The 19282-nt window shown below is 46.7% G+C and overlaps 1 protein-coding gene across 1 annotated transcript in view; it reads right to left on the bottom strand.

The window, feature by feature from the left end:
• ABLIM3 (actin binding LIM protein family member 3) overlaps nucleotides 1–19023 on the bottom strand; it is a 103541-nt gene extending 84518 nt beyond the window's left edge. Inside the window, 1 exon segment of the mRNA XM_081034965.1 lies at nucleotides 18639–19023. Within this exon segment, the coding sequence (XP_080891091.1) occupies nucleotides 18639–18651 (13 nt within the window). The 5' untranslated portion in view covers nucleotides 18652–19023.
• Nucleotides 19024–19282: the final 259 nt, after the last annotated feature.

Raw genomic sequence — 19282 nt, 5'->3', positions numbered from 1 at the left:
ATTCCCAAACCCCGGTTAAGTATGGAGCCCAGACAAGAAGGAGCAAACAGCAGTGAAGCATACAAGCATTTTCACTCTCAGCCTCTCTAAGCTAGATTAATACTTCAAAAAAAAAAAAATCCTACCAGAATACCTCTCTTCTAGCCAAAGAGGCATTCTGTCCCCAGCCGACTCCAGGAGCTCGGGTACAATAATTAACATGTGGGCCAGAGGCCAAACTCATTGGCACAGGACGGATTCTCAGATGAGAAACAGAGAAGCCCCAAATCCCACTCACATAAAGGGCTTATTGACATTATCTGTTGAAAAGAATACGGATTTCAAGGGAGACAGCAAGGCAGAGAGAAAGCAGAATTTTGGCTAGGGAGGAAGTAGGCGGGGGAAGGGGTACGCCTCTCCCCTGTTTTAAAGCCCTTTACCATTTTCACCAGAGCATTCCCTAAGTTCATACCCTCCAGTGGACTTTGCTACTGGCCCAGAGCATTTCCCCACAGCACTGATGTCCTGGAAGCCAAAATAATCCGTGTCAGCCAAAACATTCCAGTTGTAAAACAGAAGGTTTCAGCGTGTTCCTGTAGGTGGATTAGCGGTGGGTGATGCCGGGTGCCCTGGGCTCGTGAGCAGCTGCTTGGCCTGGGCCTGACTCCAAGGAGAGAAACGGCCTCGGTGTGGGCAATGGCATTCCGATCCAGAAAAACGCAAAAAAGAAGGTGGTTTGATTATTAGATGGAGAGAGAGGGAGGGGATTGGGGCTGAAAGCCCCCACGATGAGCCAGAGGTCTGCAAAGTGCCCAATAAGATGGATATGGACACAGGCATTCATTCCACATGCTCTTGAGCGCTGGGCATGGGGTGTGGAGGGCCCTAGAGATGGAGGACAGCTCCTGCATGTTGGATACCCTGTTTGTGCTTTCGATTCTTCGCATCCCGGAGATAGATGTACAGCCCGACAGAGGGACCATGAAGCATAGCTATACATAGAAAGTGTCCCAGCCTTTCTAAAGACAAGGTATCCTGAGGTTTCCCTGAGGCCCTTGACACAAAAAGCTTTTCCTGAGTGAGCACACTACAGCGACACCAGCATCATCCTGCTGTCACTCTCCTGTCACCCACCAAGCCCTAGGGAAGACCTGGTGCCAAGCAGAAAGTACCAAGTCAGCACCAACAGATAAGGAAGTCCATGCACTAAAGCTCATGTTTGTTGGTGTGGTTATTTATTTGTCAATATTTACTGGGTAATTTCTATGTGCTAAGGACTGCAGGTACACTGGTAAATAAAACAAGCATGTTTTCTGTCCTTTGGCATTTACAATTCCATGGGAAAGATACACAGTAAGTAAATAAACAAATAAATAGATATTTACAAACTGTGACAAATAGAATGAAGGAACAGAGTGAGGGGTGGGAAAAGGCAATCTGAAAGTAAAACATTTCAGCTGAAACTGCAAAGAGTCAGGGAAGCCAGCCATGTTAGCCTAGGGGCAAGAACAATGCAGGTGGGAAAACAGCATGTGCAAGGGGCCTGGAGCTGTAAAGTGGACAGCGAGTTCAAGGCGGCGGGTGTTGCTGCAGCGTCAGGGCCTTGGACAGAGTGAACAAAAGAAGTTGGAGAGGAGGCTCTTGAAATGTACAATGCTAAAAAGTGTAGCAAGCACTCTCCCAGGTGTTGTTATAGTGGAAAACAGCCCTCTAGGTAAGCAAGGCTGATAGGATGGGCCCGTTGAATCAATGGAGATACTACAGAGTTAACTCTGCAGATGTGACGGAGTTAATAGGAGAGCTGAGATTCTGAGTCAGTTCTGTTCCTAGGCCTAGGCATCTTCTAAAGGGTCTCTCTGTTCTCTCTCTCTCTCTTTCTCTCATATATATACCGTGTTTCCCTGAAAATACGACCTAGCCGGATAATCAGCTCTAGTGCGTCTTTTGGAGCAAAAATTAATATAAGACCCTATGTTATTTTACTATGATATAAGGCCAGGTCTATAAAACATAACATAACATAACATAAATAATATAATAAATATAATATAATTAATATAATATAATAAATATAATATAATACTGGGTCTTGTATTAACTTTTGCTCCAAAAGACACATTAGAGCTGATTGTCCAGCTAGGTCTTATTTTCGGGGAAACACGGTATGTGTGTATATATATATATATATATCTATAATTTACAAATAATGAAATATATAGATCTTAAATACAATGATTTTGACACATATACCAACTCATGTAAACAGCATTTCAATCAAGATGGGGTACATTTCCATCATTCCAGACAATTTGCTGCCATCTTTTGCAATCAATCACTGCTCCTCCCAACCAGAGGCAAACTCTGTTATGACTTCCATCCACATAGATTAGTTTTGCCTGTTCTTGACCTTCATACAATGGAATCATACAGCATGGGCTCTTTTATGGGTGGCTTCTTTCGCTCAGCATGCTTCTGAGAGTCATTCATGAAATGCCTTGTATCAACAGTTGGTTCGTTTTTTTTTGCTGAGCAGTATTCCATTGTATAAATGTACCACTATTTGTTTATCTATATGTCTATGAATGAATATCTGGGTTGTTTCCAGCTTGGGAGGTTATGCATTAAGCTGCCAGGAACATTCACGCACAAATCTTTTTGCAGATACAGAGGGTGCCAAAAAAAAATGTATACACATTTTAAGAAAGGAAAACTGTATTAAAATTGTAATACTCAATATATTCCGATAATAAAAGATGAATAACAGTCACGTTTGACTTCTGCAATGACAAGAGGTGCTCAAAGTGGTTACCATCAGCGTCCAGACACTTCTGATTACGGCAAACTACTGCTGGAGCAACGCTGACCAAAGTGTCCACTTGTATACATTTTTTGCCCCCCCTACCCCGTTCAGGTATATGTTTTCATATCTCATGGGTAAATACCAAGGAGTAGAATTGCTGGATCATGGGTAGGTAGGTGTGTGTTGAGTTTTTATGAGAGCTTTCCAAAGTTGTGTCATTTTACATTCCCTCCACATTGTCTGAGGAATTTTAGCCATTTTGGTGGGTGTAAGAGGTGGTTTTAATTTGCATTTCCCTGATGACTAATGACATTGAGCACTTTTTTGCATACTTACTGACCATTCTTATATGTTCTTTTGTGAAGTGTCTGATAGAGTTACTTGCCCATTTTTGCTGCTTTAAGTGTTCTAGGAAGTGTTCTAAGTTTTCAAAAAGTCATCTCCTCCCTCAAGATCATAAGATAGTCTCCTGTATTTTCTTCTAGAAGCTGTGTAGTTTTAGCTTTAGTTTATTTAAGCTATGATCTATTTCAAATTAATGTTTGTGTACTGACTAGTGATGAACAGGTTTGTCGAGTATGAGGACTCCTTTATTTTTATTTTAGTTTTTACTTTGTATTGTGGCATAACTTGCATAGAGTCAAGTGCACAGATCTTAAGGGTAAAGCTCAAATTTTTACATATGTATATATCCATGTAGCTACATTCAGATCATTGGAGGACTCCTTTTTAATATCAGAAATATTTGTTAACCTCTCTATATTAGTATTATATTTAAGTAATAGTAATGGTAGCTTTTTGCCATATTGAATTTTCTCAAACGCATGAATTTGACAGAATACGGGTATTATGCATTTGAAGTTTGGTGCCCACATGGATTCGTAAGCTCCAGCAATACTCTGCTGGCTCCCCAGTGGTCTGTGGCTTGCAGTTGGGGAGCAAATACAGTATACCCTATAGACACATGGTTCCTGTCCTCCAGGAACTTATAATCTAAGAGGAGTGCGCGGAAATGCACATGAATAAACCATGTGGACTAGAGCAAATGACCTGTAAGCATAAGAATGTTTCAAACCAAGGGCCAGGGACTTCAGAAGAAGGAATAAAATCACTTCGAGAGCTAGAATGGAGGAGCTTTTAGCCTAAAGATGTCCAGGATTTTGATAAATGGGGGTAACTGTAGGAGGTAATCGCCAATGGGAAGAATGGTTACAAATATGTAAGTACCTTAGAATCCAACTGAAACTAGTTTAGGCAAAATGGAAATTTTTTGCTTCTTGCAACTGGGAGATCTGGGGGTGTGGTGTGGCGGGTAGCCCTGGCTTCAGGTCGGGCTGGATGCAGGGGCTTTCCTATATGGTCAGAGCTCTGACTTTCTCTGTTTTCAGACAGCTTCTTCTCACATATTAGACAAGAGTGGTCACTAGTGATCTTCACAGTTCAGCAACCTCAATTGAATGAATCCTTCTCCTTCCCAATATCTCCCTATCCAATTTCAGGAAATACTCTGGCTGGCCTCCCTTGGATCTAGTGTCCACTGATGAACAAATCCACGTGGCTAAGGTAGATAGGACACTCTGATTGGCTAGTCTAGGCCACATCCACCCCCCCTTCCTGGGAGGCAGAAAACACCACAATTGACAGCTCATTAGTATTACATGGAAGGGGGGTGGTTAGCTCTTGCAAAAGAATCAGAAGGAGGGATAACACATGCTGGACAGGCAGTATGACTGCTGTCTTTCATTACAAGGGAATGTGGGCTTTGAGTAGGAAATGTGAATGGGGTGCTAAGCAGGAGGAGACTTTGCTCTGGAACTTGAAGCACAGGCCTGGAATTCTGTATGTTCCCAATTGGTAGAATCTCTGGCCTGCGTATCATTCCCTGCAGCCCAAGAGCTGTCTACTGAACAGATCCCAGGGCAGGCCGAGCAGCCTGGCGTTTAGTGGCCACTTGAGAAGAGTCAATAATACCAGCGTGTGAATTATGGGGTGTGCTGAATATGAAGGCAACACAGAGAACAGACAGCTTTGTACACTCCTTTCTATGTCTATCTTTTCAGTGCATCTTCTCTATCATATTTGAGGTCAACTCCCCTTGTAGTTACAAAGATGAACTAAATAAGAAGGATGAAGCATTTCTGTGTCATCATTTTGGATTGGAATGTCAAAGTTGGGAGAGGTCTTAGAGGTCATCTAGTAGAGAGGTTAACAAACTCAGGCCCATGGGCCAAATCACTTTCCACCTTTATTTGTGTAAGTACATTTTGTTTGGACTGTAGCCTCATCCAATTCATGACACACTCTCTAGGGCTGCTTGCATGCTATGGAGTCCGCATGGCTTAGAAATCTCAAAATATTTACTACGTGACCCTTTGCAGAAAAAGTCAACCCTGGTCTAGTATGACATGCTCCCTACTGAATTAGGAATGTCCTCTACAACATTAATTTCACCTCTGACTCATGCCCGGGATCAAAAGAGACAATTCATGGAAAGTCCAGAATATAGTCTGATGTATAATAAGCACCCCCTAAATGTTAGCTAAACAAAAGTCCGGGGGGTTATCGGTACATAGCTCTGTTCCCTGCTCCCAACGGAATGATTAAGAGGTGACCGTATCTTAACAATCAATGTGTTAATTAACTTGTATCTTTCAAGGAGATTTTCCCAACACATTCAACTGTATTTCATTACTTTACCACTGCTAATCATTGTTGAGTGTTTTGCATGTGCCAGGCACTGTGCTAAGCATTTATGTCCATTCCCTCACTCAGTGCTCCCCTAATAGCCCCATCTTGAGAGGAAATTGAAGCTTTGGGGGTAAATCAAGTCACTGAAGGCTGCGGAGCTAGTAAGTGGCCAAGCTGGAATTTGAACCCAGGCAGTCTGACTCCATAGCTGCAGTGCTTATCAAATGCACTACCTAGGCGTCTCGATTTGGTCCGTAACCTAGTTTTCAAAGTATCAGTTCGCACAGTCTCAGAAATCCGAATCAGATAACAGGTCCACCCGTGGGCATAAGAGCAGCAATGCTGCCAGTAATGCACAGTGGGCTGCAGCACCACTGCCATCCATCCTCTCTGCACCCCACGCCTTCCCGTCTCTTCCACTCACACCTGCACCGCGGCACGTAGCCTGCCTCTCGCTGCCTCTGGGCTCTCCAATCCATCAGGTATGTGTTGCCGGGGAGATCGGCCTAAATAATGCACAGATCTGGTCGGGTCACTGCTCAGCTCAAAACCTCTCATTGGCCATAGACTGTAACAAATACTCTCTAGCCTGGCATTTAAAACTCTCAAAGATCTGATACTCACCCACTGCCCAGCCTTATTTCCTCACTGTCCACCTACTCATACTCTAGAGAGTGGAGACAAGCTGGACTTCCTGACAGTTCCCCAAACACTCTGCATCTATTTATTTTGCCCTCCACCCGAGCCAAGAGCCCAGGATGTAGAAGTTGTGCAACAAGGGTCTGTGGAATGCCTGCCTGGGAGAATGAGTGAATAAGCCCATCTGTAATGCTCTGTCCTTCCCTTCTACTCTACCTAACAAAAGTTTATGCATGTCTCAAGGTCTTCTCCACATATATTCCCTAGGTCTTCCCGAGGAATTTGGCCTGTCTTCCTCTTCCCTCTTCCTTTCCCGTCCAACACCATGATGGCTGCCCCCGTATTTCAGTCACACATACTTGTGTCCATGCCTCGGAGATGCTGGAAGGAGGCAGTCTGAGCTCATGCTCCCTGTCCTGTGCGTCTCCGATCTCACAGTGCCTGGCACGTTGCCGTACACAGCACAGGGATTTGTCTTTGCCCCCATGAATGGGAGAGCAGTGCTGGGACAGCCAACAGGAGACTAGAAGATCACCCACCCCAACCCACACGTCCCCCTAACTCCCATGACCTTCGTCACAGTAAAATGGGGAGACAGTGAAAAAGAGGAAGCAGGTAGGAGTGAAAGGAAGCCTCAGAGTCGATGGACACAGGCTCAACCATCTGTCCCACTACTTCCTAGCTCGTACAACCGTGGCCAGTTGGCTTCACCTTTCAAACTCATTTCCCTTTTATGCAAAATGGAGGTGTAAATACTCCCCGTTAAATTCACCCGTTCACATATGCATTCAAGGTTCCATTACTTATTAAATGTGAGATTTGGGACCAACGACCGCTTCTCTGAGCCTCAGTTTCCCCTTTTGTAAAATGGAGGTAATATTAGTGTCTCCCTCCTAGGACTTTGGGGAGGGTCCAGTGAGTTTATGTCTGTGAAGGGCTCGCACGCGCCTGGGACACGGTAAATGCTCAACACACGTGACCTGTCCTCAGCGATTGGTCATCACTGTGTCACACGCTGCAATGTTTTCGGAGGGCTCAGCAGTGAACAAACAGACAGGCCTGTCACAGAGCCATCACGTGGCTTACAGTCAAAGGGTATGAGATACAGAAATGAAGAAACCACGCTACTGGCTAAAACTGGCAAGTTCTGTGCAGGACGGTGCGAGTCAATATAACACGGGGACCTTCCTCAGATACAGAATGCAGGCAAGGTCCTGGGAGCCAGGATTAAAAAATAATATGTGTAAAACATTTAGACTCAGATAGCCTATAGTTAGAAAAGAATGTCTCTTGATTAGGAGCAGAAACAAATTGATCTGAGGCTAAGGCATCTGGGATGGGGGTTGGGCTTCCCTTGGTTCTTAAAATGCTCCCTCCCACATGTAGGCAGCTGCGTGTAACGGGCCCAGGCTCTGTCTCTGCCTTTCCAAAGAGGGACTTATGGTCACTTGTGGTTCCTGTGCCATATAATCCTGGCATTGCAGGCAATTTTCCTTCCAGAACAATACATGCAGGCTGTGAAAATATCTAATTTTATGGTTGTCTTAGATTGTCCTTGGACAGGCAGGGTCCGGATCCCTGGGCTGTTTCTCCAGATTTCAAAAAGCAGGACTAGGCCTCCGGCTGCCCCTGCTCCTACATGCTGAGAGCAGCCTGCTGTGGGAAGATTGGCACTTGGTGGAGGGTGCTTCAGCTGCTTAAAATAGATCAACTGTGTCATTAGACGCTTGTAACGCAGTCGTTTCATTGGCCCTGCTGGTGCTGGTGAGGGCAAGAGATAACAGCCCATGAAGAAAGACCTGTGCTTTGCACAAAATTAAGCAGATGCGAGGAAGAAGCTTTGGAAATGATACAGGCAGTAAAGAGTGGAATTCTGCCAGGAGAGGGGGTAGGGCTGTCACAGGAGCACATAGCAGTAACCACAGCACTGGGAGCAACAGGAAGGCAAAGTGGAGCCTGTCTGGACCCCTTGTGGGCCTGGATGCACTTAGAAAAGACGTTAGAGACTAGCATCGTATGAAATGGCCAAGGGATCACTCATGCTCTCAGGGGAACACAAAACCCACATGTGGGGCTGACACTGGCATCTCCCTACTGCTCCTTCAATGCCCTCTCCCTGGCATGTTCAAGTCCTTCCAGCATTCTGGCTGCTCTTTCCTGAGCAAGCTCCACTCGATCACTGTCCACCCTGAGCACAAAGCTTCAGACACGCCTAATCAGGGTCCTGCAGAGCGGTGCCACGACCTCTTCTTGTCTGTGCAACCTGGAATCACATTGCCCAGCGGCCTACGTGGCTGTACTGCTTCCCACTGAACTTGAGAGCAGCCTACCCCTCCCCCAACCTTTTACTCCAATGACTGCCATGCCTGAAGTCGCAGACGTAGGGAAATCGTGGCAGGTGAGGAGAGGAAGAGTTCAAGTCATGCTTGGGAGGTATGAATGGCCAGCGGTGGACACAGACTTATGGGAGAGTGATGGAAAGGGAAACGCAGACAGAGACTACCGTCTAATTACTAATTAGGTGACTGCATAGATGGAGATTTTAGCAATCAGCTGGAAGCAGAAAGTTGAAGCTGTATTTTTCCTTTATTCTCTTTAAAGAGAATAAGTTTATTAAATTTTAGGTTGAATTTTAAATGCCTTGGAATATTCCGACAGGCAACTTAGCAGATAGAAAGATGACCCTGGAGCTCAGCAGAGAGGTCTTTATCATAAAGAGTAAGACAGTGAGCTTTTTGTGAATAAATTATCAAATATATTTGAGCACCTACTATGTGCTAGGCACTTTGTGGTTTGCTTTCCATGAATTATTTGCTACCCTGAATTCTTCCAGAGGAATGAAGAGAATTTGCCCTCAACTGAAGAAATGATATTGGCCTGACCCATGTTCTCACGTGTCTTTCTCAAGCAGGAGAACCCCGTATGGACAGAGGAGAGGTCTTGAGTAGCCATATGTAGTCAAATGTATGGTCTTTCAGTAATCACTCCTTAGCTGGGGGGGTGTATAAACTGACCTTACTGTTATGGAGCTCATGCTGCTGACCAGATATCCTCTACTGGGCCAGGCATGCCCCCATGCTAGAACAATCTCTGGAATAGTTTAGCCTCCCAGGGTACCTTCCTTCGGACTGGAAAGGTGCCCAGAACCAGAATTAGCTATCCAGAATTTCCTTTCTTTGGTCTGTGTCTCACCCCCCATTACTACGTTCCCCTGGCAACAAAACTGACCTCTAGGAGATGGGGGTGGGCCATTGTTTGCCCAACTGTATCCAACAGGATATGATATCTCCCTTCTGGGAATGACTCAGCTGGGGAAATAAGGACAAGCAGTAGAGTGTTGCTCACTTCAAGAGGACTTGAATAGCATGGCAGTGTTAATCAATTGCTAGCTCTAGACAGGACTTCCTTGCATGATAATTAACAGGTATGCTGCAGTTTCCAGATCTCTGTGTGAAAATACACTTCTCCATGTTTGATGTTATATCGATCATCTACTAGACAGGGGTTTAAAAGTTCAAATGCTTACCATAGGAAGGTAACATAAAAATATTAAGCTGCCCCTGTGCACCTTAATGGGAAGTGGTGGCAACCATGGCACACCGGAGACCAGTCCATGCCCACTGTCGGCAGGCAATCCTACTGACTGTTGCCACATAAGAAAGTAGGACCAGGCATGCAAGATCTTGTAGTTTTTTTGTTTTTGTTTGTTTTTTAAAGAGAAGCATTAAATCCCAGTTTTGATTTCCTAATTTCTCAATGTTGGTAAATAATTCAAATTCATTGAAAACCTTGTGTAGGGCAGATAAAACATGTCCTATGGTGCTGGCCACCAGCCGGCCCATTTTGCTGGGCCTGTTTGATCCATGAAGGCAAGGGCCATCTATGTCTGTTATATTTACTGCTGTGCGCCCAGGATCAGGCTGAGTGCAGTTTTTGGCCAGTAAATATTTGTTAAGTGGACAAATAAACAATCCAATTCTTCTTCCCCATGTTGGACATTCCCAGGAACTAAGCAGATCGACAACCAATACCATGACTGTAAATTCTGTTACATTACTGAAATGTGACAGTTATGCCTAACAACCTGAATGGAGGGTTGGGTGGGGAGTGTGTTTTCTGCAGACAGACCGACGGGACGACTGGAGGACCTCCTATGTATAAACTCTTCCCTTCAGGTTCTCAGCGAGGGGCTCCATCTCCCCTGGTCACAGGCGGTGACACTGGGGTTTAGACATCAAGATTAGGCAGATAACCTTTGTGACATGCGTGTTTAATAATCAACTCTCAGCACCCTCCACTAGCCCTGGAGAGTGTGTGATGTTTGGGGGAAACCAATCCATAGGGAAGTCTTCTCCTTGGGGAGGGGATGTCACTTAACAAACCCTATGTTATGGATTGATTGTGTCCGTCCCAATTTATATGTTGGAGTCCTAACCCCCCGTACCCCAGCATGTGACCTTGGAAATATGGTCTTCACAGAGGTCAGCAAGTTAAAACAAGGCCATGAGGTGGGCTCTCATCCAATATGACTGGTGTCCTTATCAAGAGGGGAAATTTGGACAGAGACATGCATAGAGGGAAGATAATGTGAAGAGATACAGGGAGAAGACCAAGGAAGGGGCCCGAGGACAGGAAGAAGCCGATGAAATGAGGGGGGGTGGCTCTTGGCACCACTGTATGTGGTGTGCATGATGCCCCCAGCCTCAAGGATGAGCTAGCGCTGGGCATTGTGCCAAGGAAAGCCATAGCTTTCAGGAGCTCTGGGAGCTCCACCCCGAGTGAGGCGCACAGCGCTTATGGGGCGCAGAACTGACTCTGGTGCTCAGGGCCTCTGGCATCCTTGGGTCAACTCAGTCTCTCATTTCTTCATGGCACTTAGAGGGAACCAATCCTGCCAAAACCTTGTTTTTGGACTTTTAGTTTCCAGAACTGTGAGGCAATACATTTCTATTGTTCAAGCTCCCTAGTTTGCCATACTTTGTTATGGCAGCTCTAGCAAACGAATCTACACAATTTTTATTAGTTTTATAGACACTTGTTATAGGCAAATGTCAACTATTCAACTATTAACTTACTTATTCTTTATCACAACTCTGTGAGAGAGGCGCTATTATTATACTGCCTGTGATTATCATTTGAGAGGAGGAGCTGAGGCACAGAGAAGCTAAGTGACTGGCCCAAGGACACACAGCAAGTAAAGGGCGGGGCTGGAATTGGAATCCAGCTCTTTGGTTCCATTCTGTACCCCTAAGAACTACAGGAGAACAATTTAATTGGTGAAATACCCACAAAGTAAAAGGTGCTCACACACTTCTGGTTGTTTTCTGTTCTTTCACAATAGTATCTGGCTAATGTTGGGTCTCAGCCAATTATCGACCATTCACCACAGCAGATGTTATCTCCAGCGAGATAAAGCTTTTGCCAGATAGGAAAGTTGGAGTTCAGAATTGATATCACTTCCTTTATGCAATACAAGTACTCTTGAAATCACATTGTGATTTGCAGAAATGTGTTATAGTCATTATATTGTCATATGGTTTTTAAATTGTTCCTTCCATTATTCCTCTAACCCCCCTTAACCTCAAGTAACCATTTGTCAGAAACTGCTTCCTTCATTTGGGAAACAGTTGTTGTTGTTGTTGTTGTTGTTTTAAAATCTCTATCCTTATGAAGTATACAATCATCTCTATTTTCTCTATTTTTCAAATTAGAATTTCTTTAGGAGGCATCCTACTGTGCTTGTGTACGGGGCAATGACGTTAGCAGAGAAGGTCGTCATGCTCCTCTTGCTGGGTGTTTTCGTTCTGAACTCCCAGCCTCTCCAGATCCACTCTGCTCCGCTTCTCTACCCTGCAGTGTTTCCTGGGAGACTGACCAGGATAGGTCCATGAACTGCCTTCCTTGCTCTCTGGCGCTTGGTTGCACTGGGCCAATGGGGAGCATTATGGGAGATCCCGGGGAGGGAGTAGAGAGAGGTCAGGGTATTTAATCCCCTGGTTCCTTTCTTGGGGTTTTGCCAGGTGAGCTGGTTGCCTTTCTGGAACCACGAGCCATGGCTTCCATCAGGCAGTCCTTACTCTACAGCTTACTGGGTCTCTGGGTTCCTTATTTATTTATTTTTTTTTGCCCCAGCAGGCCTGGAGGCATCGTTACTAGTCTCCTAGTGCTGGGCCATCCTGGCGTCTCCTTGTTTGTTTCTCTACACCTTTCTGGCACACTCCTTTTATTTAACTCCCCGCAAATTGCCCGTCTGCCAGGACGCTAACGGATAGACTCCTCCTCTCCTTTACCCTATAACGCAACCAGGTGCTAGATCATGTACTTCATTTTCTAAAGGATCTTTCCCCTTATTTCTATTCTTACAACCATCAAAACCCTGGCCTTGAGACGTTTTCTGAACTAGGGCAATTGTCTCTCACCTTTTGACCCATGTCATAAACACCAGCAGGTTCACCATCTTCCTGAAGGCTTCCTGAAAGCTATGGCTTACCCATGCGCAGAACCCAGTGCTGGCTACAATACCAGCAAAACAGGCTCATTTTCTTTCTTGTTGTTTTTTTTTTTCCTGGGTTATTTCAGTGAATTTATTAGCAATTACAAAGACACTGTAATTAGACTACTTATAAATAGGATCAAATGTAAGCAATCGTCACAAGAGTTTTTTAAAATACCTAAGGATCATAACCTAACCTGCTTCTACTTGAGCTATTATTTATTTATTTATTTATTTATTTATTTATTTATTTATTTATTTATTTATATTAGTTTCAGGTGTACAAAACAATGTAATAGACATTTATCATTTATATCCCTCACAGAGTGATAAACCCCCTCCCCCCATTTACTACCTCTCTGACATCGCACACAGCCATTACATTTCTGCTGTCTCTATTCCTAATGCTGTACTCCGCTTCTTGTAAGTATACACATATATAATATACATATATACATATATGTATAAAATTATAGTTGGCATTCATTATTGTTCAGCTTCAGCCTCAGGTGTACAGTGAAGTGATCAGGCATCTACATCATCCCTGAGGTGGTCTCCCTAAGGAGACAAGTGTCCATCGGATACCCTACCAAATCTTTACAACATTATTGATTACATTCCCCAGATTGACTTTCGTTTCCTCGTGGCAATCTTGTGGTTACCGACTGTGCTTTCTAATCCCCTCACCTTCCCCCTCATCTCCACCCCCCCCCACCATCTAGCAACCCTGTTTTTCCTCTATGTCTCTGAGACTGTTTCTGATTAGTTTTTCTTACTTTTTTTTGGAACTTCTCAGTGGCAGCTTTGTTTTCTTTTTAAAAAAATTATTTATTTTTTCAGTTACAGTTGAGTTTCAATATTATTTTATGTTAGTCTCAAGTGTACAGCACAGTGGTTGGACATTTATATAATTTATGCAGTGATCCCCCTGACTAGTCTAGTACCCACCTGGCACTATACATACCGTGTTTCCCCGAAAAGAAGACCTAGCCGGACAATCAGCTCTAATGCATCTTTTGGAGCAAAAATTAATATAAGACCTGGTATTACATTATAGTATAGTATAGTATATAAGACTGGGTCTTATAGTAAAATAAGACCCAGTCTTATATTAATTTTGTTCCAAAAGATGCATTAGAGCTGATGGTCCAGCTAGGTCTTATTTTGGGGGAAACACGACAGTTGTTACAGTATTACTGACTATATTCCCTATGCTGTACTTTACATCCCTGTGACTATTTTGAAACTACCAATTTGTATTTCTTAATCCCTTAGCCTTTTTCACCCAGCCCCTTAATTCCTCTCCCCTTTGGCAACCATTAGTTCTCTGTATCTATGAGTAAAAACAGGCTCATTTTCAACCAGAGGGTTTGGCTCTTATGATACCAATCATTCCAGAACTTTGCTCTACTCAGTTGTCAACTCAACTTCAGGTTCCTTTCCATCCACTGCGATGCAATGCCAGTGAGTTTCTCCTGTTATTTCACTTAATCCTCCCAACAAGCCTGCACACTGGCATCACTGCTCACAGTTTGTACATGATAAAATTCAGGCTCAGACACGTGATCTATCCTGTTCAAGGGCACAGACAGAGTACACCACAGAGCTCGCGTCTGAACTCAGGAATCCACCCCCCAAAGCTCAGGTTCTTACCACCCAAGTATGGGGTTGCTTACCCCATGCCACCTTTGTGGGGGATGAATGACCCCTGAATGCTCTCTTCAACAAAACAAAGTCTCCTCCAAACCAGCAAATTGTTGGCGGGCCAGTCCGTGACAGAGACCAAGGAAGGGGCCCGAGGGCAGGAAGAAGCCGATGAAATGAGGGAGGGTGGCTCTTGGCACCACTGTACGTGGGGAGCATGATGCCCCCAGCCTCAAGGATGAGCTAGCACTGGGCTTTGTGCCAAGGAAAGCCATAGCTTTCAGGAGCTCCGCCCCGAGTGAGGCGCACAGCGCTTATGGGGCGCAGAACTGACTCTGGTGCTCAGGGCCTCTGGCATCCTTGGGTCAACCCAGTCTGCCCTGGCTTTGGACCAGGGCTTGGGAGACCTCGGGACCAATATGAGAATGGGAGACACTGACAGGGAACAAGCAACAACGTATTGTTGCCTAAGAACACGCACATCAGGTGGTTGCATTGTCATGGCTCTGACTGTGTGAGAGTGAACGTCTGGGGTCAGCTCCTTCCTGCCTGCGTTCGCCTGTGATCAACCTCACGGATGAGTGTGTGATGGCAGAGATAAGGCGGGGGGCGGGGGAACAGGGCCAAGGCACATGGACAGCACACATCAGGGGGTGTCAGCTGGACTGGGGGCCGAGAGTGCTTCTGCAGCTCCTGAGGGTGAGGAGGCCAGCCTGCGTGAAGGGCATGGGGGTGGGCAGAGGGTCTGGTGCTGGACCCTCTGGTGCTGGAGAGGGCTTTCTAAAAGCAAGGAACAGCACATGCAGAGTTGGCAGGGAAGGCCCTTAGAGGGAATGGAAGGAGGCAGTGTGATGGGAACATGGAGAATGGCGCACTGTGTGTGGAGGAGATGGGCTGTGAGTAAGGCCGAGCCAGGCCACATGGGCTCCTGCAGGCCTTGCTGAGGGGCTTCCTCTCTCATTTTAAGAGCAGTGGCATCCACATTTTAAGCAAAGCGTGATGCAGAGCGTGGATGGGAGAGAATGGAGGGAGCCAGTTAGGGGGCTGCCTCGGCAGCTCAGCAGACAGATGATAGATCCTTGGAATTAAGTTGGGTGTAGGCAAGGGGAAGGAAAGGCTGGATGGTAGACCACCCCCAAAGAGGCCAAGTTTCCCCTGAAGCTCTTCGCCCACAGGAGTGAACCGTCTCAGTGTTAGCTCAGGATTCCTGAACTCTGTGTGTCCTGCTCATGCCTTTGATGTCCTCTTTTCTCTAAAGGAGCCCTCCTTCCTCTCCCTTATTGCCTCTGAGGGCCAGACCCCACCTGTCACGTTCTGCCAGGTCTGAACCACCCCCACTCCCTCATCTCCCAAATTACCCCTTTCTCTCCAATTTCTGCTTTGTGGTGTCCTGAAGCTCGGCTAGACTTCAGAAACAAGGAGTCTGATGAAACTAAAATGCACACTGAGGCATCTCCGACTGAACACGCCCTTGTTTTTGCCATCTGAGACGTGTTTCTTATTAACAAAAACCATTTACATATGTTTGCAAAGCATTCTCTCATAATCCCACTTAATCCTCAAAAATCACACTTCTGGAATTCCTCTCAATTTATGACCAAGTGTGACATCCGAGAGGTTGCGACCTGCTTGCTAATGTCATAAAGTCAACAATGACACCAGCCAAAACGAGCACAGCAATGATGATGACATCCCTACCATGTGATGCCAGCTACATCCGAGGTAGCACACTCCCTAGTTTACACAGCACATTGACACGTGTCTCCATTCCATGCTGAGGGAGGTCCCCTCGTTGCCATTTTGTAGATGAGATACTCATGCTGAGGACCACGCAGCCATTAAGTGAAAAAAGGAGGACGAGAACCGGGGCCCACCTGGTTCCAGGGCCCGAGCGCCATCAGCTCTTCCATACTGTCCCACGACTGCAGCCCCTCACTCCCCGTCTCCAGATGAAGGAATTAGGAACTTAATAACAAGCCCATGCTTTGCCCCCACTTCAATGGTGACATTTCAACCGTGGATTAGGAATGGCACACTCTCAACGTGGTATGCAGCCACGAACCTCGTATAGTCCAACAATTAGCTCCATGACTTGAAGAAGTTAGTGAACATTAGCTACAAGGCTTCACCTGTACAATTGGAGGCATAATGCCCATTTCACAGGTTAGGCATGAGAGCGTAGGGAGAGCGTGCAGGGGAAGTGCTTAGCACAGTGGCTGTGGAGCATGGGGACCCAATCAAAGGGAGTGAAAGAAAAGCTGAGTAAGAATGTTTCTTAGGTTCAATTGCAGACACGAGGATTAAGTGAAGAGGAAAGCATTTTTGCTTAGATCAGGTCACCCCAGGGACGTCCTGCCAACGCCCTGGCCTCATGCCTTATGACCCTGTCACTCCTTCATTCCCATGAGGTTTGATTTCTTCTCTCTCCATGTGTAGACTCCCATGGTTGGGAGGAGCCTAAGTGATTTAAGTGACGGTGGAGCCCAGCCCCTGCGCCCTGAGCAAGTCTCTCTACAGTGTTCCCCAAGGCAGCCCTTTAGAGAAGCACTTCCTCTTATGGGGCCCCCAAGTCTGCCCAATCATTCTACTCTCTTTTCCACCACTCCTGGCAGATAAACAGACTCTCCCTGGTTAGAAAAAGTATAGGAGGCTGGAATGACGTTGTTGGTCCTCATCTTCTACAGTATTTAACTCTATTGATCATTTTTTTCTTAACAAAAAAACAAAAACAAAAACAGCAAGTAAAATCTCTGGTTTTTCTTTCAAGAAAACTCAGTGTTACTAACAGGACAAGAGTCCCTTATGATTCCAGAAAAGAAATGGGCAGGGTCAGTTGCTTGTTTCCTTATTCCTTAGTTGCTTGAAAAATAGATGAGCTATCTTTCTCTTGTCATTTAGTGAGAAAGGACTCAGATAAACGCAATTTTTCCTAGAGATAGAGAGAAGTGAGAGGCCGTTCACATTTTTATTTGTCTGAAAGCACCAGACACAAACATGTGGGCCACTAAGTGACCTGGGCTACAGAATTTTGCTCTTTCCCTGAGCCTGGTGAGAAGCCAAAGCACCGTTCCAGACTGGCAAAATCAAGTGGCAAATTCTTTGGCTGTGAGAGGCAGAGGGAGTCCAGCCTCCCTCGCTTGCTTAGCATAGCTATGTAATACACAAAGGAAGGCAGCAGAGAGATGAGTCATACAAATGCATAGTAAATAAATATATTTCATTTCTATCTCAGTGGCTTTTGCTCTGTTTTCCTTTCCTCCATGCCAGCAGCTTTGAAATGGAGGAAAGGTGAGGAAATAGTGGGTTTGGTCTGGACATAGCCTCAGAAAGTACTGATTTTTCTAGCCTTGCTGCTCAGCTCTAGCTTTTTTAGAAGAAACTTGTCGATTCTTAGATCAGAAGAGTCTCTGATTCAATCCCTCCTATTTTACAGAGGAACAATCTGGGATCCAGAGAGGAGGCTGATGGGAAAGTCATAGACCCAAGGAAGTGAATGTTCCTCGGGGTTCCCCAGTTCAATAACCCCACCTGCTGCTGGAATGACCCAGACAAACTCAGCTGACAAGGGAGGAGGGCGGGGGTGACTTGACCCAGAGCTCCTTTCCAGGGTGACACCCAGGCCACTTGCCCCAGCACGTGCCCACCGTCAAAGGGACTACATTGGAGAGCAATGGACGGGGCTTCCTTGTATTCCTGACTGCATTTCTCAACAGCTGGGGCCCAGCCCAGTAGCAAAATGTCTGGTCCTGGCTCTGCAAAGCAGTTGTTGCCTCTGGCACGTTAGAGACCTTGGCCAAAAGGCTTGTCTCTTTTCTCTCCTTCTGGGGATGGCTAACCAGCCTATAGCTGTGTGGAGAAATTAGATCTGGGCCCATGGGGCTGCAGGCACTCAGAACAGGATATTTTACAATTTCCAGACCCAAGGTGGCTTCGTGATGATTTGTTTATCAAACTGCTGGTTCCCATCCCACTGCCTGCCCACACCCACCCAGCCACTCACTGAGGACCAGACTCCCCGCTCCTCCCAGCTCCAGGACAAGGGGAGCCCTCCACGGCTTTCCAGCTGTGTGCAGAGAGGTGTCCTGGGAGCCCCCACAGTCAGACAATGGCCACACAGCTGCTTCCCAGGCCTTCCCAGGCATTGCCAGAAGGAGACAGGCAGCCTTCCTTGCAGAGGCAAGTGGCGCTGCCGGTAAAACATTAGCAAAATTATTATGAAAAGCTGGTCCCATACTCCTCTGCGGGGAAGCGCAGAGAGGATGAAGAAGGAGTCTGGGGGCCATGTGCCCCCCCAGATGACAGGCGTCCTTCCTCCTTCCAGGCAGCGTGGCGCAGCCTCCTGCACCTCCCGCCCCCACCCTGCTCCCACGGCAAAGGAGAGGAGGACCCACTTACTGCTCGTGTTCATGGTGATGCCTCTGCACTGGGTCTTTCATTCAATACGGAGGCCCCAGCTGCCTTTAAAATCTTCCGATCTTCCGACCTCACTCATCACCTGAGGGGTGAAAAGGCAGGCTAGTGCCAGTTCTGTATCCTCAGGTGCTCGCTCTCCCCCTGCTGTCCCCTTTCAGCCTTGGCCGTAGCCACTGGCCTTGAAGGCTAGCGGACTAACAGGCGCAGGTGAGAGGAGGAAGGAGGAAGAGGCGGTGGAGAGGACACGGGCGCCCCGGTCCTGCTGCCCCTCGGACCCGAATCCGGGGCAGAAGTGCGGCTGGCAGCGCCTGCTCGGACGCACCCTCAACTACTCCAGCCCAGCGGCTCAGGAGCCCAAAGGGGGTGTGGACCACGGGGAGGCAGGGCGGGGGCAGCGCGCGGGGCGCCAGCTCCGCCGGGCAGCGCGTCCCCGCCCGGCCTGGGGAAGCAGCGACCCGCCCCGGGACCCACCTCTCGGCCAGCATCGGGAGCCAGAGGCCCCTGCCCGGGCCCCTGCGACCGGTTCATGAATCCTGGTCCTCGTCTGGGGTCTCGAATTCCAGGGCGAGCAAAACGAAATAGGAGAGCTCGACATCCATGATGCGGGCTCGCGGGCTGGCAGCGCG

Source organism: Rhinolophus hipposideros, assembly GCF_964194185.1.
Source record: "Rhinolophus hipposideros genome assembly, chromosome: 23".
Taxonomy (NCBI): Eukaryota; Metazoa; Chordata; class Mammalia; order Chiroptera; family Rhinolophidae; genus Rhinolophus; species Rhinolophus hipposideros.
Note: the sequence above shows the minus strand (reverse complement) of the source record. Positions and strands in the feature narration are given on the sequence as shown.